Below are 24,776 nucleotides of genomic sequence, written 5' to 3' on the forward strand. Positions count from 1 at the left end.
TTGATGAACATATTGGCTGACACATCAGACTGGCTTTCACCAATAATTAATATTATACAAACACAGCTTTAATTTTTTTTAAATAACTATCATTAAGTTTAGCTTTAGTTGTTTTAGATATTACTTTTAAGACTCCAGCACACGTTGGGGCTTGGGCATGATGGTAATGATTGTCAACATAAATGTAAAGCTTTGCATACTATCATTTCGACAGTTCATCATCATGATGGCAATCAGATTATCCATCAAAGCCCAATGTACATACGGGTGCATAGACTTTGATACGCCAATATTTTATCAGAAATCGAAATCATTTCGTGCTGCAGGTTTGATATTCGTTAACTGTATTATAATATAATTTTAAGTTTATTCAGCTTATGACTGAAGTTACTACAATAAGCTTTTATGATAAAGAAAAAGATATTCATCTCAATGAAATGTGATTGATTTATTTGTTACTCGTAAGTTTTTAAATCACAGTTCCTCGCTTTTTAGGAGTTTTTCGTCACTTTCTGATACATTTATGTCGATGTTAAGTCCTATATCCTTTTTGAGTGGTCGTAGGTTACTGGTATCATTATGTTTTCGTGCTACGCCACTTCGGTCTGAAATAGATAAAATTCCATAGACAAACTAGCAAAGTTTTTATTTTATTATTAAGCGACAAGTATTATATCTATCACAGTATAAGACGTCTCACAGACATCTTCCATACATTGTGTTAATGTTACTGTAAAAGCTCGAACTGCAATAAATCCTAAGATCTAATTCCTAATGGTAAATGTCCAAAAATGTTTTCGATACGAACTTTTACCACAATATAGTTGTTAAATCTTAGGATTTACGTTAAGGCACGGTACATGTTGACTCTTACGGCACCTGAGAATAGATAATAGTACAACTTACGGGTAGTTAGTCACCCCTGCTACCCGCGCAAAATGTTGCTACACCGTAACGTGTAAAACGTTACATTGACGTGAATTTTCACGTTACGTCAACGTACCGTGCCACGTTATCGCAACGTTTCACGTTGACGACGTCGTGACGTGGAGATGTGGATTGTTTTATTCCAACCAACATTTACCAGTCGACGAAGTAAAACCTAGCATAATATACTGCATTTCAATGGTAAATGTTTGATAAAATCGTCGTATTTTTAATAATACTTACATTTACCAACTCATGTCGGTAAATCTTAGGACATACACGTCTTGAATCTTAAGATTTACCGTAGTTCGAGCTTTTGCAGTAACATTTATATACATTAAACAAAATCCCATGGGACTTTTGAAGTCATTTTGTACTTTAACGCAGACATACTATTGCATATATTATTTCCTACTTACACATTTTATGATATTAGTATAGATTGTACAAATGTAGTTTAATTACCTTTTTGCATTTGTGTGTTCAATATCTTGTGGTACAATTCATTGAACTTCTTCTGTCTTTTCAGATTAGAGGGAGTGCGGAGCACCAGTGTAGGCAGCAATATAAAATGGTCAAGATTATGAACATCTGAATGATGTCTTACATCCGACGATTTCTTTTTTGCGACAAATCTTGGAGCCTTACTAGCCACGCTACTAGTGCTCACACCTTCAGGATATTTCTGATTTAGGGCATAGTAAATGTGAGATGATTCTGATAATTGCGAATTTCCAGCTCTATAGCAGTACATCGGTTCTTTACGAATGCTGTGGCTCGGTCCAGGAGAGTCACGTTCGTGACTGGACCTTCTTGCTAGCCTTTCTTTGCTTCTGGGTGATTTAGAAGGACTTTGACTTCCCTTATTGTCTTGAGGGTGTTGTTCTTTGGAATGCTGGCCGTGTTTATTGCTCGCTACAATAATGTCGCCGATTTTACCAAGCGCTCGAACGGTATCGTGACGATGGTTTAATTTCACGATACGATAATGCCTACGTCTTTTACGTTCAACATGAGCCACTCGCTCCCTAAGAAGACTGTCGATTAGATTCTGTAAGTCGCTCCTCCGGTCTGTGCGTTCTCTATGCTGACGAGCAAGCCTCGTATTTGGCCAGTGAGTTCGACAAACGTCCTCCCATATTATATCACTGAGTACTGCTTCACGGGATGGTGTTAGTTTGATCCCATCGTCTCGTGGTGCAAACTCCCCTTGCGCCAAGTAATGGACAGTATCCATTAGTCTGTAATCACGGACGGGGTTCAGTTTATGCCGAATCTTGTGGACTTTATCTGCTGCATGTTTCAGATCGTTTCTTTTTCCCGGAACGGAAGCAGTTTGTCGTCTCCCTCGTGCTGTTACGTTGTCGTAGAGAGTTAAGTCGCGTCCATATTTCTCTGCGTGGTGTTTTCTGCCAGTATTTTCTTGTCCCGGATTAGACTGTTGTGACTGCTTTTGAAATGCGGATGTTCCAGGGATGTGACTATACTCTATGTAACTGCAACAAGCTCGCTCGTTATAAGGCTCGTTGTCTCGTGATTCTTCCATGACACAAGAAGATTTTGCAAAACGTTTGTGAATAGAACGTAACACCATTTCTTGTTCAAATATTTTCTCTTCCAAGTAATTTATTTTCTTATAAAGATTCTGGAGTTCACTTGTCGTTGGTGATGTTTGATCATGTACTAGCTTTGCTGTGGATTCTTTATTGTCTGGATTCTGTTGATTTCTAAAAGCTTTGCAGTCCTCAATTTTTCGGAAGGTCATAATTTGCGGTGACCGTGCATAAACAGAGCATGGCTCTTTCTTACGACCCTTTTCCGTAGATACTTGTGATACTGAATCTGAATTATCTGTACTTAAAGATGTGCTCTCTACTTGCGTATTTTTATATTGATATATTTTATGTTTATCCTGTTTTACTGAGATGGAAGTAGTAGTCGTTGTACTGGTATTGTTTTTAGATTTCTTATATTCATCTGTAAAAAGAAAAAAAGATTTTATATTTTAAAAAACATAGCTTTATAGAGAATTTTAGTATACCTACATAATAAATTTGTGTTATAGTGGTTAGAATATTCATTTTTTTTATGATTTAAGTGTTCGATACATTGCAAAACTTACGTGACGTCGAAGATAAATGATCCCCAATAGCGAGTCTAGAATCGTTCGTAGATGAAATCTGTTGAATTGTTTCTATTATAATATTTTAGACAATACTTATTAACATAACATCAACTATACATTTTTAAATACAAATACTGTATATAATTATAAACGCTACATAATAATATTTTTATAACCTTTTCGCTGTCCTCTTCTGCTTTGTATAACGTTTTTACGACAGGTGGTTTCTGTTTAATGCTTATGACCAGTCTTTTTTTACCAGCCTTGACATGAATATTCCTATCGGTGTCATCTACAAGTACAATTTTTTATATTGTAAGGTTTGAGGGAAACGCATGATGTAACACTAGAGGAGGTAACATTTTACCCCTCTGGACGTTTTGCTAGTATATAAAAGAAGCGGCCATTACGTATTATCAGGTGATCCATGCGCTTGTTTCCTAAGTCATTTCATTAAAAAAACATAATACAAGCCTTACCTAGTGGTTTAACATAAATTCTTGAATGTTCTTCAAATGCTTGGTTTTCTTCTTCGCAAATCAATTTGTTATTATGTACAGATTTAAGGTGTTTCGCCGCAACATGTCTTTTTTCCATTACATATTCGTATTTGATGTTGAGGATAGTTTACACACACTACTTGTTTTACAGCTTGTATTTCTGAAAATTGAATAAATCGCACGAAAATTTACAACATGATGAATACGAAAATTCGACTGTCATTCACAAAGAAAATGTCTAGGAAGCAAGTAGTGCTCTATCTGGCTCTATTGCTCTATTTCATTTTTATTTTTTTTAGTAGATATTTTATAAGTAAGATACCTTTTGGGTAGGTGCATCTTATTAAGGCCGTAAAAGATATTGGATGACAAAAATATGGTATTCGGAAAATATTTTGGAAATAGGTACCTGTGTCCCTCAAACTCAAACTCTTCTGTTAAAAATAGAAGAATACAGTAAAAACTCTTTCGTAAAAAAAGATGACAAATTTCCAAGGAGTGACACCCTGAAAATAATTAAAGTTTTTATAGTATTATTTAATAATTTTATTGAAAAAAAGGGTTGTTAAAATTAAATAATATACTTATGGATGCGTAATAGGAGTTATATGAGAATATGGCGGACGGGCAAGAGAAAAGTCATCCTCCGGTGGTGGTAGACCAGCAGGAGACACCATTAGAGAAACATGAAACAGAACCACTTAAGGGGAAAATGTCTATAGCTCCATGTAGGTATCACACTATTATGTCTTGACTTCTTGACTTAGTTTATTGGTTTACCTAGATGAATTCATAGGTGGTCACGCGAATTTCTTTGACTGTGGCCAGTTTTAGAATCCGAGCTAGCTATACAGGAGCTATTTACACTCGAAGTGTTGTTTAAAAGTGGGAGAGCCATGCTTCGGCACGAATGGGCCGGCTCGACCGGAGAAATACCACGTTCTCACAGAAAACCGGCGTGAAACAGCGCTTGCGCTGTGTTTCGCCGAGTGAGTGAGTTTACCGGAGGCCCAATCCCCTACCCTATTCCCTTCCCTACCCTCCCCTATTCTGTTCCCTTCCCTTCCCATCCCTACCCTCCCCTATTGCCCTATTTTCTCTTAAAAGGCCGGCAACGCACCTGCAGCTCTTCTGATGCTGCGAGTGTCCATGGGCGACGGAAGTTGCTTTCCATCAGGTGACCCGTTTGCTCGTTTGCCCCCTTATTTCATTAAAAAAAAAGTGTGTGCGCATTACACTAGAGTACTTTTTCCTATAACCTATAACCTAATGGAACGGGCGACTGACCGACTGGCAAGAGGAGCAATCGTAGGGCCAACTCTACACGTGCGTCGAAAACTTTCTTGTTACATCAACAGCCAGCGAGTTACATTAGTCTAAAATTCCTAGAAATGTAAGTATAATACTTAAAAAGCAGAAGCTTGATCAAAACTTACATTTTAGCTGTGGTGTCAAATAAGCCAGACGCGAAGACGCACCACGTGAGTGTCCACCAAAGTGAGCATCGATCCGAAGCCATCGAACTTACTACTTTGCAAATGGAAAAGAAGGTAATCTAGTTAATTTAGTCTTTTTTAAAGGTATATATGGCCATATTGGTAATTAATAATTATATTCGGTATTTTAAAACTAATTATATCCACTCATAGGTTTTAAGCGCACATCTACTAAACCGAACCGATATAAGCACATACGACATAATATACACTCGAAAAATCTTATTTGACCTGAATCCTGATAAAATTTTCAGAGAGGAGTCATCATTCCCTCATCACACCCGATTCCTGCTGATGTGAAGTCGGTGCATTCTTCCGACTCCCGATTAGATCAAGACAAGAAACCGCCCAAAGGTGATGGAAAAGAAATTGATGAGAACGGATGTAAACAGAAAAATAGCAAGATAGACGAAAAGAAATCTGAGTGGGTAAGAAAATTTTATCACTACATTGACCTTATTTAGGCTGCGTTTCCACTGAAGCGGAGCGGAGCTTAGCGGTGCCGAATTGACCAATAACCATGCTCGAAATCTTCGCTGTCATTCCGCTGGAATAGCACGATTGGTCAATTCGGGCACCGCTAAGCTCCGCTCCGTTTCAGTGGAAACGCAGCCTAATGAACGTCACGCTTTAGTGAGCTTGACTTTTTTTATGAAATAAGGGGGAAAACGAGCAAACGGGTCACCTGATGGAAAGCAACTTCCATCGCCCATGGACACTCGCAGCATCAGTAGAGATGCAGTTGCGTTGCCGGCCTTTTAATAGGGAATAGGGTAATAGGGGAGGGTAGGGAAGGGAATAGGGTAGGGGATTGGGCCTCCGGTAAACTCACTCACTCGGAGAAACACAGCGCAAGCGCTGTTTCACGCCGGTTTTCTGTGAGAACGTGATATTTCTCCGGTCGAGCCGGCCCATTCGTGCCGAAGCATGGCTCTCCCACGTCTGAGAGAACGAACGCAAAAATTCGTATTTATTTTGTCTAGCCATAAGCGAAGCAGCCCGTACCTTCTTTACAGTATAATTAAACATAAAATAAACACTGTAAAATGTAATTTATATTATGGTAAGCCATCTAATGATAGTGAGCTAGTATTATTTTTTATTTATTTATTTAAATCAGGCTACGTAAGCCCATACAATATATACCTTAATGACTAACATACATAAAAATTATATAAACTTAACAACTACACATTATCACGAATTAACGGCGACGTGACGCGCGCTTCATTCCGGAGTCTCCCCCGGAACCTTCGGTAAACGGTATTATAATAATTATGAAGTCGTGCTGAACATCTGTCAGTCTTTGCTACATTCGTCGTTGCACGAACGTAGAGCCAGCGTAAAGGTTCTACAGGAAGAGTAATTAGAAGAATAATTAGTATTTTTAATGACATGGATACTTACATTTTACAGTATTTATGACAATATTAGTATATTAATTGTATATTTTGTTTGTAGTCTGACGAGGAAGCGTGCGGGCTGGGTCGCTGCGAGTCGCGCGCGTCTCGCGTCAGTCGCGCGGTGCACAAGATGTTCTGTTGCGGCGTCACGTATGAAGCGCCCTCTGATGAGGACGTGTCCTCCCCCCGCCGTCACTATGGCAACGCTATTTAATTTTTTTATACCTCGCGATCTCGGCTATAGAATATCATGAGTACAGTACAACCATATCTTAGAGTTTGTTTAAATATAAACGCGGCTATGCGTGAACCGTCCCTAAAACTGATGCAAAAGAGTTGTTTTATAGTCTGGCTAATTAAATACCAGTACCTTAGTTCTTCCACATTTTATGTTAAATTGTAAATTAATTAATACAATAATTAAAATGCATGAAACGTATTTTATTTAACGTCACAAAATTTTGCTATGTATTAAGAATGTTAGACTATTATATTCTCTATTACCTATGCGACACATATCTGGTCGCTGTCAAGGATAAGTGAGGTCCTTACCCACAATTTTTTTTTGTTGTTTTTGAATACAGTCTTGTTCTAAAATCTAAACCATCTAAAGAACATAACTGCAAGCATTCAAACACTATAATTTGAGAAACATTTTCTCTATATAATATAGTCTAGTATATTATATAGAGTATATTATACAGTGTGTAACAAAAGTAAGTGATAATACTTTAGGGTGTGTACGTGTTCCTTGTAGAGAGTTCACTGTGAAAGTAGCAGTTCTGGAAGACGAAATATTTTTTCATTTTTGTATGGGCAAGGTCCCGAGCGTCACGAGTTTCCCCATACAAAAGTGAAAAAAAAAATTGATCTTTCAGCGCCGCTACTTTCACAATAAACTCTCTACAAGGAACACGTACACACCCTAAAGTATTATCACTTATTTTTGTTACACCCTGTATAGTTCAAATTCTACAATGCATAATATACATAACGTGGGAGAGCCATGCTTCGGCACGAATGGGCCGGCTCGACCGGAGAAATACCACGTTCTCACAGAAAACCGGCGTGAAACAGCGCTTGCTATTTCCCTATTCCCTCTTAAAGGCCGGCAACGCACCTGCAGCTCTTCTGATGCTGCGAGTGTCCATGGGCGACGGAAGTTGCAGGTGACCCGTTTGCTCGTTTGCCCCCTTATTTCATAAAAAAATACTACTTTTTAAGGATGCTACATTACAAGTGGCAGAAATGAAAGAAGTTTCGTGGCACAAGCGAGGAGTAGAGGAAAACGAACTTTTCCAGGTAAGGCGGTAACATAGCATTACTACAATATTCGATAAGATCAGCAACACTGAAAATGGTACTACCAAAATATGTTTATGTCTCGCCTTTCTTATCCGTACTAATATTTGAAATGCGAAAGCTTGTCAGTCAGCACTGGTCTCACCTCTTCAAGCCCAAACCGTTGACCGATTTTGCAGTAGTTTGGAATTTTTCTTTGAGTACCAGGAAAGGATTATAGTATAATTTTTAACCCGGTAAAATGAACGGTTCCCACGCGATAGACGAGTTTCTGAGCAACGGAGTTGCGGACATCAACTAGGGGGCTAGACGGAAAAAGTTGTAACGACACGACACAAAAGTGTCGGTCTGTCGGTATATTACAACTAGAGCAAAAATACTCTCTCTTTCTCTTTTTTTGTTTTTTTTTTTGGTTTTTGAGTGTATACAAAGTTTTTTGCACATAAGAAATAACTTCGTTCCATCCGGGTGTCCCTTGACACCTCTCAAGTTTTTTTCCTTCATCTTTAGGAGGTAGATCTACCAAGCACATCGTTGACGCTGGTTCGCAAGGCGTCAGTCGGGCCGTGCAGAACCTTCGCTTCTGTTGGAGGACCTTCGGGCATCAGCATCAACATACCACGGGTAATGTTTTTTCTTGATGTCCATTTTTATGGGCATTTAAAATGTGTTTCTTGATATGAGACATTATAGAGAATAATATTATGTTTAACTGCCCTACTCAGAGACAAATATTAATTAGTGAAATGTAAATTAATAATGATTTTGACAAAAATCCCATACATTATCTGTCAAACTCTTCATTAAATTGAAGTTTAAACATCAATGTATCTGCGGCAGTTAGTGTTGCAACTTCGGAGATGCTCCAGAACCATTCCAGAACGCACAGATTTATATGGTACTAATAATAATAATTTACAAGTACATTCTATTTTATTTCACAGAAATCTTCAAAATGTATCAACAAAGTTTCAGGAATCAACGTAACTATATCAAAGGTATGGGCTTTTTAGGGTTCCGTACCCAAAGGGCAAAACTGGACCGTAATACTATGACTTCGTTGTCTGTCCGTCTGTCTGTCTGTCTGTCTCCAGGCTGTAACTTAAGAATGGCTATAGTTAGACTTGGCCTTTTGTTGCTGGTAATCAATAATGGTAACAGTTAGGCACTTGAAATTTACACAAATTCCTTAATTATATTTTTACTTTATAATTATTAGTAATTAATAATAATATTAAAATATTTAAGGGGGGCTCTCATACAAAAAAAAACTGAATTTTTTGTCTACTTTCCCTCTATACCGGTACGGAACCCTTCGTGCGCGAGTCCGTTTTGCACTTGGCCGATTATTTATTTCTTGGTCTATTAAAAGTTATGCAAAATGCAGATAATGCTTTGAAATTATTTAACTAGTTTTAGCACGCCTATCCTAGGTAGTTCATAGATGGTAATATTATAGAAGGTTTTAGTGGTTCTAATATTTTAATTACATATTAAGTTTAAATTTTTATGTTTGAATTTACAGAAGAGCCTGGCGGCATCGCTGCCTCCAAAATTTAAAGAGCAAGATGACGTCACAAGTGACGCAGAAAATACTGAGAAGAATATCAAAGGCCAACAGAAATCGGGGAATTTCCGTTTTTTGAAGTGCTTACGAGCGTTGTTTGGAAAAAAATGAAACATTTTACTTGTGATAGCTTTTTCTTTACATTTTAATTAGCTATTATATTTTTCTATTTGTATGTTGTTACATAACTATGATGAACTGTATTGTTTTAATATATTTTTAAATTCGATTTTCGGGTTAATTTTATTATATTATGTAGTTTAATATTGTAGGAACCCATAAATATTAATAGTTTGCGATAAGTAATCTTTTTATTACAGAACAAAATCTTTTTACTACCGGAAATTTATAGTGAGGTGGTGCAATAACTAGTTTTTGGCAAAGCAGCGAAAGGGTTAAAGCTTTTTTTCTACAGAGCCCTAAAAAGATAGGCATCGTAAATTAATCACTTTCAGCAGCCATTTTCTAATTGCAGCTCTTAATTACAGCGTGAGCGAAGTGAAAACCACTCGAATCAAAATTACGTCACAGAAAACGTTTAACGGCGCAGTAATTTCATACTACCCTCGCACTGCTTGTAACGTGTTAGATATTATCGAAAACAGTTGAAGACATGAGTGGATAAAGTGGGTAACTTACATTTTACAACATAAGAGCATTGTACTCGTTTTTTCCTTTATAATTTGAACAAACCTTGTAACTTACTTAATCATCTAGCTAATATATAAATAGAATACATTTTTTTATTTTAAATAATTTTCCCGGTGCTTAATAACCTCTCAAGTTTTTTTTACACAAATTGAGGCTCCATTTGTGTAAAAACAACTTGAGAGGTGTCAAGGGACACCCGAATGAAACGAAGTTACACCTATCTTATGTTCAAAAAACCTGTATACCTACATATACACTCAAAAAATATATTAAAATAAAAAACGCCTTCTATTGACGCCCAGGAATACTAACAACGCGTCGCTGTTTATTAAAAAAAAAAACGCCATCTAGATGATGCACAGGAATAGCTACTATCAACGCCCTCTGCCTCTAACATGCAGGCACTAATAAAAAACGTGTCGAGGTCAAATCAAGGTCAAATATCGTTCAGTCTAGCTTCAGATTTACGCCGAACGCGCGATAAGGAACTTCGTTCCAAAAAAAATAGTTTTCAAATTGTTAGTTACCCGCTTCATCCACTCATGTCTTTATTTATGAATAGATGTTATTGTTCAATAAGCACGAGCTTTTCAAACGGTATCACTTAACCATGCTAGTCGGTGTCGGTCTAAAAATGTTGGAGCGCTTGAAAAAGTATTTGAAGTATACTGCGACTTTAGATATACCGACTATCATCAAACCGATATACTTAGTGGCGTCCCTATGCGGCTTATTCCCTATCAGTATCAGATACCGTAAGGCGAAGAATTACTATGAATCTCTGGAGAGATCAGTCTACATGAACTCCGTGTGTGGAATATCCCATATTCTGTTAATGCTGTCATTCTTAATTTTACATATACAAGAGATCATTGAATCTAGCGAGGCGGCATCTATGACGGAAGGACTGCTGACTCAACTTAACTACATGCTAGAACTGAACACACTAATACTATTCTGCTTAGTGGCTTACTACTGCACTTTTACTAACAGAGAAGAATTCGTGTCGATGCTGAACACAGTCATTTCGACTTGGCTGGCTCTACCCACTACTGACACCAGCCAAAAGATTCTACGACGACTGAAATCCCAAATCAACGTTGTAATGTATATCCTGGCTTTAGTTTTTGTGCTCCAAATCAGCGTGAACTTCACGCGGAGCGACAGCGTATGGAAAATTATACTGGTGACGATAACTTTTGATCTGCCTCAGATGATCCAATTCGTATACCTAGCGTTCTACTTCGCTTACGTGATGCTGGTTATCGCTCTCCTCTCGAATATAAACGCGCAATGCCGTCTGCTAGCAAGCGAAAATAGCATTCTGTTCGTGCACCCAAAAACCTGCAGTATGGTGCGGAAGATGGAGCTAGTGTACATCAAAGCTATCAAGATCAAGAGTAAAATTAACAGAGCGTTCCAGGGACCGATTTTAGCGACTACCCTCCAATGTTTTCATAGTATAGTGAGTGAAGCCCACATTATATACCACGGTGTAGTCTCCAGGTCTACCACAACACACGACCTCGTCAACTGCTCCGTGTGGATCATGTATCAGATATTAAAAATCTACTCGCTGTCGTATTCTGGTAATTTGTTGAAGATGGAGGTTAGTATTTTATTATGTTGCCCTTTTGACATGTAGACTGTAGTTATGTAAGTACTTCTTTTGATAGGTATATGTAAGTAATACATACCTAATGATGATACCCTTATTCTTTGTCATTATTTTAGGTCACCAAAGTACATACTGTGAGATTTTGGTTGTGTCTCCTAAAAACAACTTAGGTACCTACTTAGGTACCTTCTGCGGTCTTATAGAAAACATACTTTTTAGAGGCTTGTGAGTTGTGTGTATTATAAAATGAGTAGATATTTTTTTTACTATTTCAGGCCCTGAAAATTGGACAAACGTTACACAGCATACCCACGGAGAAACAAGACACACGGTGCCTCGCAGAGGTAGATAAATTCTTATGACTTTACTGAGTATTCTTCACCAACAAGAAGAGCTATTGAGCGTATACTATGCGTGTAACCACAGAAATGGATCTAGTATTTCTGTGCGTGTAACTCATGTAACTGTGCGAAGAGTGGTCCTTCGCGCCAGTTAATTCTGGGCAAAGATACTTTTCGCCGCCTTCTACGAGTAGGTCGAGTACCTACATACAGAAAACCAAATAAGTCATGGGCTAGTTTTGTTGGGAGATAATATAGGAGGGAATATTTAAGTACTGTACGTAAATATTTCTACTATCCAACCTATTGTAGGTTTTCCAACTTGGGTGGTGGATGGCTAATTGCCTGATGGCTGTATGTTGGAAGATAGGAATACCTAAATAATTTTTGCCGGTCTGGGCTAATGGGCTAATCCTCGACGCGACCCCCTTTAGATCGGGCCCTCGCGCAACCGCCGCACTTATTATAATAATAATAATTTTGAGTATAAATTACGAATTTTCCACACCCTACGTAATTTCTTTCAGATCCAGCATTTCGCGACTCTGATGAATTTCCAAGGAAGTGAAATAACACTTTACGGGTACTTCCCCGTGGATGCGACCTTGATGTTTAATGTAAGAATTCAAAGTTATTTTAAGGCCGATTTTAATGATGCAGCGGGCAAAGATGTTACTGATTCTGGCGCTGAATCGGCACGGAGCATTACCTATATTGGTGATACAATGCTATCGACTATCGATTATCCAGTAGCTCTACCATCAATCATGAGTTTAAAGCTATAGTATCTATCAGTACTCGATACCGACTACGTAAATTTTTAGTATGGCAAATTTTACAGCGCCTCTAGCGGTAACTACGGAACTAAAATCGCCATCGCCAATCGCCATCGCCAAATTTAAGTATAGTTCTTGCAATCTACGACCGCGCGTAGCCTTTATTTGTAGTTGGAAATACGAATATACATTTTCGTTAGTGTGCGTACCTAACAGTCAACAGTCAGTAGCGAGCGAGCCATGTACGCGTGTATAGATAATAATATGGTCACCAATACAACTAAGGGCGCCGCGCACTCATAGATTGCAAGAACTATAGTTGGTATCGAGTATCGATAAATACTATAGCCATAAACTCATGGTAGAGCTACTGCAGTACCCATAGTTTAATATCCATAGCAGAAGCGTAGCGTGCCTTGGCGGTGCCCCATATAAAAATTTGGGGGCCCGTACTAAGGAGTAAGGTTTGCCTTTCTTGACTTTTGTCAATTAAAAAATTGAAAAGATTTCATAATTTTTTTTCTTGCGCATAATTGATACAGCATATATACGGCATATACGGTAGATACACAGATTTTAGAAATAATGTTCTGAGGGTAGATAAGTCCCTTATTTCATAGATTGTTCCAGTGTCGGAACCATTGACTTTGGCGTCCGTTATGCCAACTATAACCTTTCAATGTATAAGTAAATCAGCATAAGTATTCAAATTCAGGAATCGTGAATTTTCGTGATCAATGAATTTTGTTTCTATTTTTTTCAGATGCTAGCTTCGGCAATGATGTATATGATCATATTAGTTCAATTCGATAAAAGTGATTAAAGGCTGCTGATACCTGCAGTAGCTACTTTATCTTCTGAAATGCAACCTTTAAAACCTTCACTAAAACATGTATAGAATACACAGTACCTTTAATTTCGATTTACCTGCAACGCACTTGCGACTTCTTTGTGCTAATACTCTGATGTGGTGTACTCATTTGTGACTCTTTATTACGACGTAATGAAACCGAACCATTTTTGAAGAAGCTGATAACTGGTGATGAAAAGTGGATCACGTACCTACGTCAAGAAGTTCAAAGGCCGGTCAGGCTTTACAGACTGCGGCGAAACCCGGGTCAGCTCGCAACAAGGTGATGCTGTACTGTGGTCAGTGGCGGATTTACCAATAGGCTATAAGTAGGCTGGAGCCTAGGGCGGCAGATTTAGAGGGGCGGCAAATTTAGCCCCATTTTTTATCTTACAGAAATAAAAAATCCCACCAAAAACCTTTATTGTAAAATATTGCCGAGACACCCACAGTTAGGGTTTACGGTTTACCCTGTGAAAAAGAGCCAAGCGTCTGAAACTACACGGCCTAAGTATACTAACCCTAAGTTAAACAATTAATTCTACATACCAGTAAATATGTAAGGCTTCGCCGTTTCGCTACCGCACAGGGTGAAACCTTGTGTGGTCGTCTCAGCAAAAATTTTCAAAAAATGTTTTTGGTGGGATTGTGAACTATTATAAACTAACTTATTGAATTTCAAAGGTCAGTTATAGGGGCGGCAAAAATTGAACAGCCTCCAGGCGGCAAATTTGTAAATCCGCCACTGACTGTGGTCTGTGTGTGGTGGGATTGGAAGGGCATTATTCATTATGAGCTATTACCGCCAGGCAGGACCATCGATTCTGAACTGTACCTACTGCGAACAACTGATGAGAATAAAGCAAGAAGTTGAGAGAAAGCGGCTGGAATTAATCAACAGAAGGGGTGTGGTTTTTAACCAGCCTCCAAAAAAACGAGGAGGTTATATGTTCGGCTGTGCTTTAGCCACTCAGCAAAAGTTACGGGAGATTGGCTGGGAGGTGTTAATTAATGCATCCGCCGCCCCGTGCCGTAGGTATAGTCCTGACCTTGCACCTTCAGATTTCCACCTGTTTCAGTCGCTGCAGTCCTAAGGCAGTGTCAGGTTGACATTAATCGTTACAAGAGGACTGCCAAAACCACTTGTCGCAGTTTTTTCATCAGAAGCCCCAAAATTTTTATAGCAATGGGATCATGTCCCTACCACAAGATGGCAAAAAGTTATGGAATAAAATGGCATTTATGTCAATCAATGAGGGATTTTCCTATATTTTTAATTTGATTGTCAAACAGTTTCCATTTCAGTAACTAGATGGCGTATGGGTAGACAACTACCGGTAACGGGGCATAGATAAAGTATTATAGTACCTCAATGTACCAGGGAATACTATCAATAATTGCTATACAAAACTGGGCAAAAGAATGTAAAACTTGATACATTTCAATTTGAAAAAGACGCAATAATATTCCAATGAATAGGATAACAAAGTTATTATGACGATGTTTTAGCTAAAACTCACGGAAGAAATAGCCCTATTTACCGATATTCACACCAAATGTCACAGAAATTATACATTTTGGTTTTGACAACATCTTACCTGCACTTGTGCAAGATAACGGATATTTAATGGCTAATATTTTAACATCAAAAACCCAAATAATACAATTTGGGAAAAAATAATAAAAACCACACCAAAAATAAAAAGTAGAAGAAGTTTGAAAGTGACATGCCCGCCAAAACTCTTTCAGTTGTCAGTTTTCTGTTTGACAGGTATTAAATTATGTTAGCATGTTCCTAAACTGTTACCAGTATACTAGCCTAATAGCTTAGGTCAATGAACGCTTAGGTTTAAGATATTTTGATTTATGTCACAATTGACAGTACACTGATATTTTTTGGAAACACAATCCATATGAACCAATAGAAAATCTAGAAGTGCTTATCCTTACGCCATCTAGATATAATTGTTAAAAATAAAAATGAAAATCCCTCATTATTGTAAATAAACTTTAAAGTATAAAATGCGAAGAAACATTTTCCCCAACGTAATATTATTATTATTTATTATAAATTCTGTGTAAATGTACTGTGAGTTGTGACTTTTGGAAATAAAGTATTGGAGTGCATGTAAAAGAGTAAGATTTTTGTTGAGTTCTTGCACATTTCCTAAAACTTGTGTCGATAAAATATCGACCAAAATGTATATTTGTCATCAGCAGTGGTCGGCGTAGGTAGTGCCATTTAGGGTGAATGACCTCAATTGTATATGTTAACATGGACATACCTCCGGGATCGCGGGATAAAATCCCGCGTTCTGAATTATCGCGTATAATCAAGTATTTACTTTACAATTAATGAAAAAAAACGAGTTTTGAGTCATAATTTCGCCGGATAAAAAAGGCCTAAATAAATGAGTCACTAAACGTTTTTCTACGTCTAATATTTCTTCAGCCATGTTTTGCTTAGTTGCCAGTATGAAAAAAAAAGATTACGCGTCAAAATCGATATCTATTATTTATTAACTAAACATAACTCTTTCTTTTTAATTATAATCCATATTTATTTAATACCGCAGGAGCAAGACGTGTGCGGGGTGCGGGGTGGCCCGCACCCCGCACACAGCCAGCAGACACTCGCGAGTAGCGCATGGCTTGTTGTTCTGTGTGTAGCATTTTTTTTGCGCGTGAGTCCAAAATATCCCATCCACACATAACAGACGAAAAGAACAAAAAATGTTATATTTATTTGGATATAAGTAGTATATCGTAAAGCACTTTCAGGCTTGCCTGTGTTGCCTGCGAATGATCGCTCGGTTGTTTGCGTCGAATGTTTAACGGTGCCACTAAGCGAATTCATTATTGTTTATTGTTGTTTAAATATATTTTAAAAGAAAGTCAATATTTGATAAACATTAAATGGATTTTTATAATTTAACAATCAAATTATTTGCAGGTAACACAGGCAAGCCTGAAAGTGATCTACGATATACTACTTATATCCAAATAAATATAATCACATTTCTGTTAATTTTTTACTTATTTGTTAATATCATATAAAACTTATAATTATAATAAATAAATAAAAAACTAACAAATTATTTCTTTATTTACGTTTGTCACAATATTTGTTGTTTAAATATCAAATTCTGAATGTATTTCCGATTATATATTATTTCAATGCGAATCCCAAAATCGCGGGATTGAGAGGCATGTCCACGTTATGCCGCGATTAACGAATCCCGCGGGATGGCACTACCTACGCCGACCACTGGTCATCAGTCATCACAGTACAGTTTACAAATTACAAGCTACATAAATATTAATATGATCACTCCAGCTCTGACTCATTTATACAAGAGCGGTTAATTAGTAGTAAAACTTGTGTGTTGTTCTGTTCCCTCCGAAGTTCCTCCTCAATCAAAACTCCATTTCATCGAACGCATTTACGTTATAATTTGACTTTTACAGTTTACTAAACCACTGCACTGTAGTCTGTACACATTAGCTGCAGCCGTATCCATTAATTTAAAAAATCAAACGTCAAACCTTTGTCAAATTCATTGACTTTTATATGGTCAAATTCCTTTGAATTTTGACAACTTGACATTGACATTTTACATTTGACATCCATTTTCGGCCCTCTTGTGTGTGAGCTGATTTTCTCGTCTCTCGAATTAATTAATTTACGCTAGAAGTAATTAGCTATAAGCTTACTATTTAGATGTTAATTTCCTATTTATATAAATAGGTGTCTGTTGTTTTCACCATTATTTAGAGTTTTCGCGTAATTCACGGTGGAGAGATACAACAAAATGGTAAGTGGCGTGGTGAGTCTCCTACTTATTAGAAAAACCCGATTACGTACTTATTTCTCTTGAAATTATTTGATTTGTGTAAATGCGATTCACATTTTTGTTTTTATTATGTATTTATATTATTATGCCCTATTTATTCCTCGATTTGCCGGTGTCTCCATGCGTAGGTAGCCATCTTGAGTGAATGAACCGGCCGCCATGTCACATCACATGTTCACAGTTCAAGTTTATAAAAGTTTTATGAATTCATCATACAAATCAAAAACTGCAGTTTATTTATTAAAGCAGCATTTGCTAGTTAAACTGAAATCTAAATTATTGCTGGAATATTTATGAAATAAGTTTTGTACGATACGGTACCTACACAAAGTAATCAGTAACAACACTAACAGCTGATCAATATTTTTCCTTGTGTGTTTTTTTGTAAACAATTATTGGACATTTAAAACTATTTAATCAATTTGATATACATAGGCTTTGTTCAGGCTAATTTAAGTATTCTGTCTAGATGGATGGTGGCGTGATGCACCCACATGCGGGAGTGGTGCACGGTGGTGTTCCACCAGGTGTGGTTCACAGCATGCCTGTGCATGGAGCCGGGCCTGATGGGGAGCACCCCCAGCATGGCCCACGTCGCCGCTTTCAGAACCGCCCCAAACCACAGAACAATCTGGAGCGCCTGCCGTTGGATGAGGCTGCTAAGAGGGTATTTATTTAGCTTATTGGACAAATTATAGTAGTGCAGCTGCCCCGTAGACATTGGCAACATGCAAATACAGCATTATTTTAACAAATTAACACTTAGGGCCTGTTTCACCACTTTCTGATAAAGTGCCAAATAGGCTATTCACAACTTTTTTGACAGATTCTCCATACTTGATCTGTCAAGTTAATTGTTGGATAGCCTATTCGTCACTTATCAGGAAGTGGTGAAACAGGCCCTTATAGTAGTTAAAGTGTTAATTAAAAGAATTCCAAAATAATTTGTTAAATTGTTACAAAATAAATATCAAAGAAAACACATTATACATTTACTAAATATTTCAATAGTTAATGAGGTTGTTTTTGCTGGGGGCTGATTTTCTTATTACATTTCCACATACACAATACACCTACTAAATATTTTACCAATAATAGTCTAATAATATGTGGTATCAAAATTTTTGTTTAGGAAATGGAGTCACTGCCAATGAAGACTCCAGTGTCTGTGCTTCAAGAACTACTGGCCCGTCGTGGTACCGTGCCTAAGTATGAGCTGGTGCAGATCGAAGGCATGATACATGAGCCAACCTTCCGCTACCGTGTCACTGTGGCTGATCTAGTTGGTTAGTGTTTTCCTAATACTGTTTTCTTTGTCTGAATAGAATATTATGCTGAAAATGACATTAATGTCACTAGATATAAATAGACATTTATTTATGTATTCTAATTTTATAAAAGGTACATAGTGTTTTAAATGACTGCTTGTTTTATTTTATTAATACATCCATTTTACATTTAATTTTTTTTACAGCAATGGGCACTGGAAGATCCAAGAAAGAAGCAAAACACTCTGCGGCTAAAGCTCTGCTGGATAAACTGACAGGGGCTGCACCAGCTAATGAACCTGCCAACGGAAACATTCCTGATGCGTGAGTATTTATTATTTGTATGTACCATCAGAGAAATTTTAGGCCGAAAGTGGAATTAATTATATTTTGGTTGGGTTATGCATGTTAAGTTGATTTTAATCATATTAATATTCTGTTGGCTGAAGTTGACATAACCCAACCAAATTACATGGGGCCATCATGTGCCCAAATCAATTTCTCTCATAGTACTTTCTTTGGTTTATTATAATATAATTTTTTATTATTAATTGCTATAAATTAGTGGTAATCAAAATGATTTTTATTTTGTGTTCAAGTGCAACTGTAGTGCCTTCATTTGAAGATAAACAGATGGGCAACCCAGTGGGATGGCTGCAAGAGCTGTGCATGTCGCGCTTCTGGCCACCACCATCTTATCACGCTGAGAATGATGATAATGTTACTAGACGTAAGTAAACCTTTAAGATAATACTATGAACACATACCTTAGTATAACGAAACACCAACAATTATTTCAAATTCAAAACCTTAATGTAATAAAATATTGTTTGATTTTCAGGTTTGCCGCATGAGCGTCAATTTACCATCATCTGCACTCTGCTGAAGCGACGTGAGGTGGGCACAGGGAAATCCAAGAAGCTCGCTAAGCGGCAGGCCGCTTACAAGATGTGGCAGACGCTCCAGGACAACCCCCTGGAGACTTTCCAAAATGAGGAGGAGGTAATATTTTACTGTTATCATATTCATGAAGTCATTACCTTATAAATTTACCATTAACCCATTAATAATTTTAATAAACCAATTTAATTTTAAAGTTGTCCTCTTAACAAAAGTGATTTAATAAAAATGTGACAGTCGTTTTTGCAGTTTTCGTTTGTGATTTATTTTGTGGCTCTCCCTGTCCGATCGGTAGACTTGGCCAGGTTTTTACTATCTTTCAGTCAGCTGCGAAATTTTTTGTTTTTCTTTTATTTTTTTAATGGACAGAAGGGTAACTCGACATTGATTGGTGCGTTTGTTTGTTTTAGGGCGGTGTGGCGGCCCGTTATGCCGACCTGAAAGATAGTAAAATATCTACACTCACGACCAGCCATAGCCACAAAGTGTCGCAGTTTCACAAACATCTCAAACAATCCATCGGCCCTAACCTGGCCAAGTTACAGGTATGAAACATTCTATTTTCGCATGTGCTTATTTGTTCCCATAAACTTGGGATTCTACAATTTTATGCATTATTATTGATTTAGCTTCATTCCTTGTTTGATCCTGTCCATTTTCCTATAAAACTACAAAGTGGTAATTTCATCACATGCTAAACCAAACAAAACTGTTTACTTGACTTGAATTTCATTATTTAACGATGGCATTACTACATGATAGAAAATGGATCCAATCCATTTCCTTTCATGTAGTAAATGAGGAACGAAGATACATTAATGTTGCATTAATTAGTAGAATTGGGTTACATGTTTCCTGGAACAGCTTTGCTGTTCTATCATAGCAGCTATACAGGGTGTCCCGTAAATCGACGATAAGCCTTAAACCAGTCATAGGCCAGGTTACAACAGTTCTCAAAAAAATTAAAAAAAATGTCCAAGTAATGTGTCCCAAAAAATATCGATTCAAAATAAACATGTGGACCGGGATTCTAAACGGGAGAATCATCAGACCTTTTGAGCTGCCAGAAACCTTGAATGGCGTCATTTATTTGGACTTTTTAAGAAATCATTTACCAAATTTATTAGAAGACGTACCTCTGCACATTTACAGAGACATGTGGTTCCAGCAAGACGGCTGTCCGGCGCACTATGCCCGTCCAGTGCGAGATTATTTAGATACTGAATATCCAGAAAGGTGGATAGGGCGGTCTGGTACCATTTCGTGGCCAGCCCGCTCACCTGATTTAAATCTGCTAGATTTTTTTTACTGGGGAGCTGTGAAAGAAAAAGTGTATACAAAGCCAATTGAAAATCTAGTTGAACTGCGACAACAATTAACGCGAGCAGCTGAATTAGTTAATAACGGCAGATTTGCCCGTCTGATAAAGCGGTCTTTTTTAAAAAGATGTCGAGCTTGCATTCATGCTGGTGGGAGGCAGTTTGAACATTTGTTATAATGTAATAAAATATTTTAGGCTCCAAAAATTTGTTTCAATTAAAAGCTTCCTAAATCCTAAAACACCTTTCTTAAAGTTAAAAGTAATGAGACACTATGGCTCCCGTGGCCCGTGATATTCTTTTACTTCTTAGATTTTATCTCCCTTACACTCATTGAATGTTTCTCTCCGTCTCATACAAATCATAATATCACTTAGAAGAAAGTCCTGGGTACACTTGAATCATTTTAAGTAAGTAAGAAAAAATTGTCGAAAACTGAGTTCCTTTACAAAAATCAATATTGTCCAAAATTTAAGAAACAATCTAGCAAGTGTCATACCATTTTGGAATCCTTATTAACTGCGCCAACTTTTAAAATTACTTGCCAAACAAGCGTGGTACATTTTTTTTTCAGTACAGTCGGTTAAAGTCGAGCAAACTATTTAATTCGAATAATTGTTTTGGGCAAAAAGCCTCATTTCCTTTCAAGTCGAATTGTCGTTTGATTTAAATCTTAGGTACCAGTTTACTAAAGCATTATTCAGGATTACATACAAAAAAAAAAAACAAAAAAAGTAGAAATTTGTAGTGCCGGGAACTAAAAAACCGCCACAAGATGTCGATTTTTCGATTTTTTTTTAAAGTTTTGTATTTTTTGGGACACATTACTTGGACTTTTTTTAAAATTTATTTGAGAACTGTTGTAACCTGGCCTATCACTGGTTTAAGGCTTATCGTCGATTTACGGGACACCCTGTATAAAATGATAATTTTGTTAACAAAAGTAATGTTCTGCTACATTGCTTTTGTTAACAGAATGGTATTTTTTTCTAGAAATGGCAGTTGATATTATGCACCACTGGAAAATGTTTAATAAGGCTGTAATATAATGGCAATGCCACAATGTTTAGTACTAATAATTCAAATCCCTCAAAGTTTTCTTCCCGTAGTTGGTAGATGTCCTGATTTTTTTTTTTCAATATGGAACTTGTTGTTTATCCCACTAGAATCTAGATAAACAGTAAAATGGTCCCATGGTTTGCTAAAATGTTTGCATGAACTGTTTTACTAATACCATTATACAATATACATTATAGAGTACATAGTATCTGAAGAAAAAAACCTTTATTTGTCTTGCTTTCTAATTTTGTGAAAAGTTTTTAAAGAAAAGCTAACTTGTTTTATAATATAATCAATTTTTTTTTTCTACTTTTTATCAGTAAAATGTAATTGGCTCACATCTTAAATGTGAAGACAGATGAAACAATCCTAAATATGGCTTCAAGATTATGAGTTTATCATTTCAAATTTAGAAAATAAAATTTATTTAAAAAAAGTGAAATCATTTGCATGTATCTTTGATGTTTTTTGTAAAACTGTTATTATTTATTTATATACCTAAATATGCTTTTATTTCTGCAGGTGACGCCACTGAACAACAAGGACTTTAATTTTGTTCAATTCCTGCAAGAGATCGCTTCGGAACAAACATTTGAGGTGACCTATGTAGACATTGAAGAGAAGTCGATGACCGGTCGCAGCCAATGTCTGGTTCAGCTGTCTACTTTGCCTGTTGCGGTGTGCTACGGTTCCGGACTCACCAGCAAGGATGCTCAGTCTTCGGCTGCCCAAAACGCTTTGGAATACCTGAAGATTATGACCAAGAAGTGAATGACTCAGTATCTAGCGACATCGATTGTTGATTCCCAGTGTCCATCTATGTGGCGATAGTGAGTAATTCGCTCATCAAATTATATGGCCACTTTGAAAATTTGAACGGAGTAATTTATAGTTTCAATTAAAAAGAAAGGTAGTATACAGCAGTCAGCAAGTGAGAAGCACATCTTTTGTTGCGATATTTAAATACTATCCTTTTCTTTGGTTTTAGATGAAAGCATAGACAACACTCCACATTTACGATTGATGTCGCCAGGTTTTGACGCTGCACTTACCTTCATCACCACTTTCCATTGAATATGGCTTTTAGGCCAAAGTATAAGTAGCACTTCGGGCTATGCTGTATAATTGGCATATTTGCAGTAATTAATTTTTAGATCATATCAAGAGAATCTTCACATCACACCACTTAAATGTGGTCCTGCTGGCCTAACATGCGTACAACGAGATATCTCACTCTCGAGCGTAGTTATATTGTTGATATCGACAATATAATATCTCTTTTTCCCTAACGTGTGTACGTCTAGAGATCAATTTCGCGTTCGTAGACTAGCTTACTTGATGTCGATGTACTATATGTCGATGATGCCATTTGAGATATATAATATTTTTATTAAAATAAGGGACAGACATTGCAAGCATATTTCTTCACCTTCCAAACCATATACGACATACAGCTACTCTTCTCATAATGTCAAAATCTTAACAAAACTCGATAAAAATGTGCTGTTCATCATGTTAGGGTTTGTAGACAAAAATAGCACAGATTTAACAATAGATTTCCAAGAATCCGCGATCGAAGGATTAAAAGAAACAATTATCTCTAACTAGATGACGCCCGCAACTACGTTGCGCCAAAACTCGTTTATCGCGCGGGAACCGTACATTCTTCCGGCACAAAAAGTATCCTATATCCTTTCCCGAGACTCAAAGTATCTCCATGCCAAATTTCAGCAAAATCGGTTCAGTGGTTTGGGCGTGAAGAAGTAACAGACAGACACACTTTTGCATTTATAATATTAGTATGGATTTCGACGACAGCCACGAAAAATAGTATATCATGTTAGGGTATATAATATATATAGATGAAGAGACAAACCATAAAACATCGAGAAAACATGTAGACAAAATTTTCTCGTTGTGCGCATGCTAGGCCGGCTGTACTAATAATCACAATTCACATACAAAAATGTTTAAAAAATAACTTTCTAATTATTTAAATGATCATTTTTTATTGAAAATGTATGATATCACTTAATTTGTTGCAAAATTTTCAATCAACTTTAAGGGAAGGAGATTTTCATGACTTTACTTTTACAATCAAAACAATTGCAAATTTTATCTTTAAAGGTTTTAAAGTGTTTTTGCCTGTCTTAAAAACAAATGTTAGATTAGGAACATAAAATCATTTTGATTTATCAATCAAATGAAATCAATAATAAATAAAATTATCAAAATAAACATCTTTGATATTGATTATATGCACTTATTATTATTTTATACAATAAATATCGAAATTGAACACTATCAACAATGTTTGATTTTAAAAGTTTATGATGACGTAATAATGGTATCTTTTAGCAACAATTCATGTATATTTTTGTATGTGTTACTGCCAATATGCGAAAGTAAACAGCATAGCCCGTAAATATAAGATACAAAGTATGGAGTGGTCATATTATAACAAATACAAGCTATACTTTGCATAGAATTAGTGTAATTTTCCCAGCGTGGAAATTACTCAATAATAAAAAATGTAAAAAAAAGTATAAAAATATGAAAAAAGAAAAAAAAAGTGTGGACTATAAATTTCCAGTTTAATATTCAGCATTATTTAGTAATGTTTTTCGCGTTAATATTCAGATGAATTCAAATATTTATCCTAAAATATTAGCTTATAATGTATTGTATATCGTAATTAACATGGAATGCATAATATACCCAGTTATTTAGTTTAAGCCACTTTGTACCCATGTTGTATTGTGAGTATCAAACATGCTGAGCATTAAACGGAAAAATATTCTCAGCTAGTATTGTCTTGTT

The 24,776-nt window shown here is 36.6% G+C and overlaps 4 protein-coding genes across 5 annotated transcripts; 3 read left to right on the forward strand and 1 right to left on the reverse strand.

The window, feature by feature from the left end:
* Positions 1–429: 429 nt before the first annotated feature.
* Positions 430–3,884, reverse strand: LOC121733273. The gene is made up of 6 exons (XM_042123490.1): positions 3,875–3,884; positions 3,532–3,712; positions 3,229–3,344; positions 3,050–3,107; positions 1,393–2,904; positions 430–605 (listed from the first exon to the last, which is right to left on the reverse strand). The coding sequence occupies exons 2-6, from the start codon at positions 3,647–3,649 to the stop codon at positions 475–477; spliced, it is 1,935 nt and encodes a 644-aa protein (XP_041979424.1). The 5' UTR covers positions 3,650–3,712; positions 3,875–3,884; the 3' UTR covers positions 430–474.
* A 241-nt stretch (positions 3,885–4,125) lies between these two features.
* LOC121733275 lies at positions 4,126–9,431 on the forward strand. Its single transcript, XM_042123491.1, has 7 exons — positions 4,126–4,280; positions 4,996–5,102; positions 5,303–5,476; positions 7,676–7,753; positions 8,264–8,377; positions 8,698–8,751; positions 9,279–9,431. The coding sequence occupies exons 1-7, from the start codon at positions 4,169–4,171 to the stop codon at positions 9,429–9,431; spliced, it is 792 nt and encodes a 263-aa protein (XP_041979425.1). The 5' UTR covers positions 4,126–4,168.
* A 1,219-nt stretch (positions 9,432–10,650) lies between these two features.
* LOC121733218 (putative gustatory receptor 59f) lies at positions 10,651–13,529 on the forward strand. Its single transcript, XM_042123401.1, has 4 exons — positions 10,651–11,580; positions 11,865–11,933; positions 12,458–12,547; positions 13,470–13,529. The coding sequence occupies exons 1-4, from the start codon at positions 10,771–10,773 to the stop codon at positions 13,527–13,529; spliced, it is 1,029 nt and encodes a 342-aa protein (XP_041979335.1). The 5' UTR covers positions 10,651–10,770.
* A 3,662-nt stretch (positions 13,530–17,191) lies between these two features.
* On the forward strand, positions 17,192–23,465 carry LOC121733197 (interferon-inducible double-stranded RNA-dependent protein kinase activator A homolog). Of its 2 annotated transcripts, XM_042123368.1 has the most exons (8): positions 17,192–17,371; positions 17,880–18,077; positions 18,543–18,696; positions 18,885–19,002; positions 19,278–19,408; positions 19,520–19,680; positions 19,989–20,123; positions 22,479–23,465. In XM_042123368.1, exons 1-8 carry the CDS (start codon positions 17,369–17,371, stop codon positions 22,725–22,727), a joined length of 1,149 nt encoding a protein of 382 aa, XP_041979302.1. In that variant the 5' UTR covers positions 17,192–17,368; the 3' UTR covers positions 22,728–23,465. The 2 variants fall into 2 exon arrangements, with proteins under 2 accessions (XP_041979302.1, XP_041979303.1); XM_042123369.1 differs by lacking the exon at positions 19,989–20,123.
* The last annotated feature ends 1,311 nt before the right edge of the window (positions 23,466–24,776 follow it).

Source organism: Aricia agestis, chromosome 13, assembly GCF_905147365.1.
Source record: "Aricia agestis chromosome 13, ilAriAges1.1, whole genome shotgun sequence".
NCBI lineage: Eukaryota > Metazoa > Arthropoda > Insecta > Lepidoptera > Lycaenidae > Aricia > Aricia agestis.

What these genes read in the sequence shown, in the direction of transcription:
- LOC121733197 (XM_042123368.1), top strand. An exon ending in AACGGAAACATTCCTGATGC is followed by an intron (nt 19,003 to 19,277) that starts GTGAGTATTTAT and finishes TTTGTGTTCAAG; the next exon opens with TGCAACTGTAGTGCCTTCAT. An exon ending in CTTTCCAAAATGAGGAGGAG is followed by an intron (nt 19,681 to 19,988) that starts GTAATATTTTAC and finishes TGTTTGTTTTAG; the next exon opens with GGCGGTGTGGCGGCCCGTTA.
- LOC121733218 (XM_042123401.1), top strand. Translation starts at nt 10,771, where the DNA reads ATGAACTCCGTGTGTGGAATATCCCATATTCTGTTAATGCTGTCATTC. An exon ending in GTAATTTGTTGAAGATGGAG is followed by an intron (nt 11,581 to 11,864) that starts GTTAGTATTTTA and finishes TTACTATTTCAG; the next exon opens with GCCCTGAAAATTGGACAAAC. An exon ending in ACACACGGTGCCTCGCAGAG is followed by an intron (nt 11,934 to 12,457) that starts GTAGATAAATTC and finishes AATTTCTTTCAG; the next exon opens with ATCCAGCATTTCGCGACTCT.
- LOC121733273 (XM_042123490.1), bottom strand. Translation starts at nt 3,649, where the DNA reads ATGGAAAAAAGACATGTTGCGGCGAAACACCTTAAATCTGTACATAAT. An exon ending in AATTTATGTTAAACCACTAG is followed by an intron (nt 3,345 to 3,531) that starts GTAAGGCTTGTA and finishes TTGTACTTGTAG; the next exon opens with ATGACACCGATAGGAATATT. An exon ending in GAACACACAAATGCAAAAAG is followed by an intron (nt 606 to 1,392) that starts GTAATTAAACTA and finishes TATCTATTTCAG; the next exon opens with ACCGAAGTGGCGTAGCACGA.
- LOC121733275 (XM_042123491.1), top strand. Translation starts at nt 4,169, where the DNA reads ATGGCGGACGGGCAAGAGAAAAGTCATCCTCCGGTGGTGGTAGACCAG. An exon ending in GAAAATGTCTATAGCTCCAT is followed by an intron (nt 4,281 to 4,995) that starts GTAGGTATCACA and finishes CTTACATTTTAG; the next exon opens with CTGTGGTGTCAAATAAGCCA. An exon ending in ACGAAAAGAAATCTGAGTGG is followed by an intron (nt 5,477 to 7,675) that starts GTAAGAAAATTT and finishes CTACTTTTTAAG; the next exon opens with GATGCTACATTACAAGTGGC.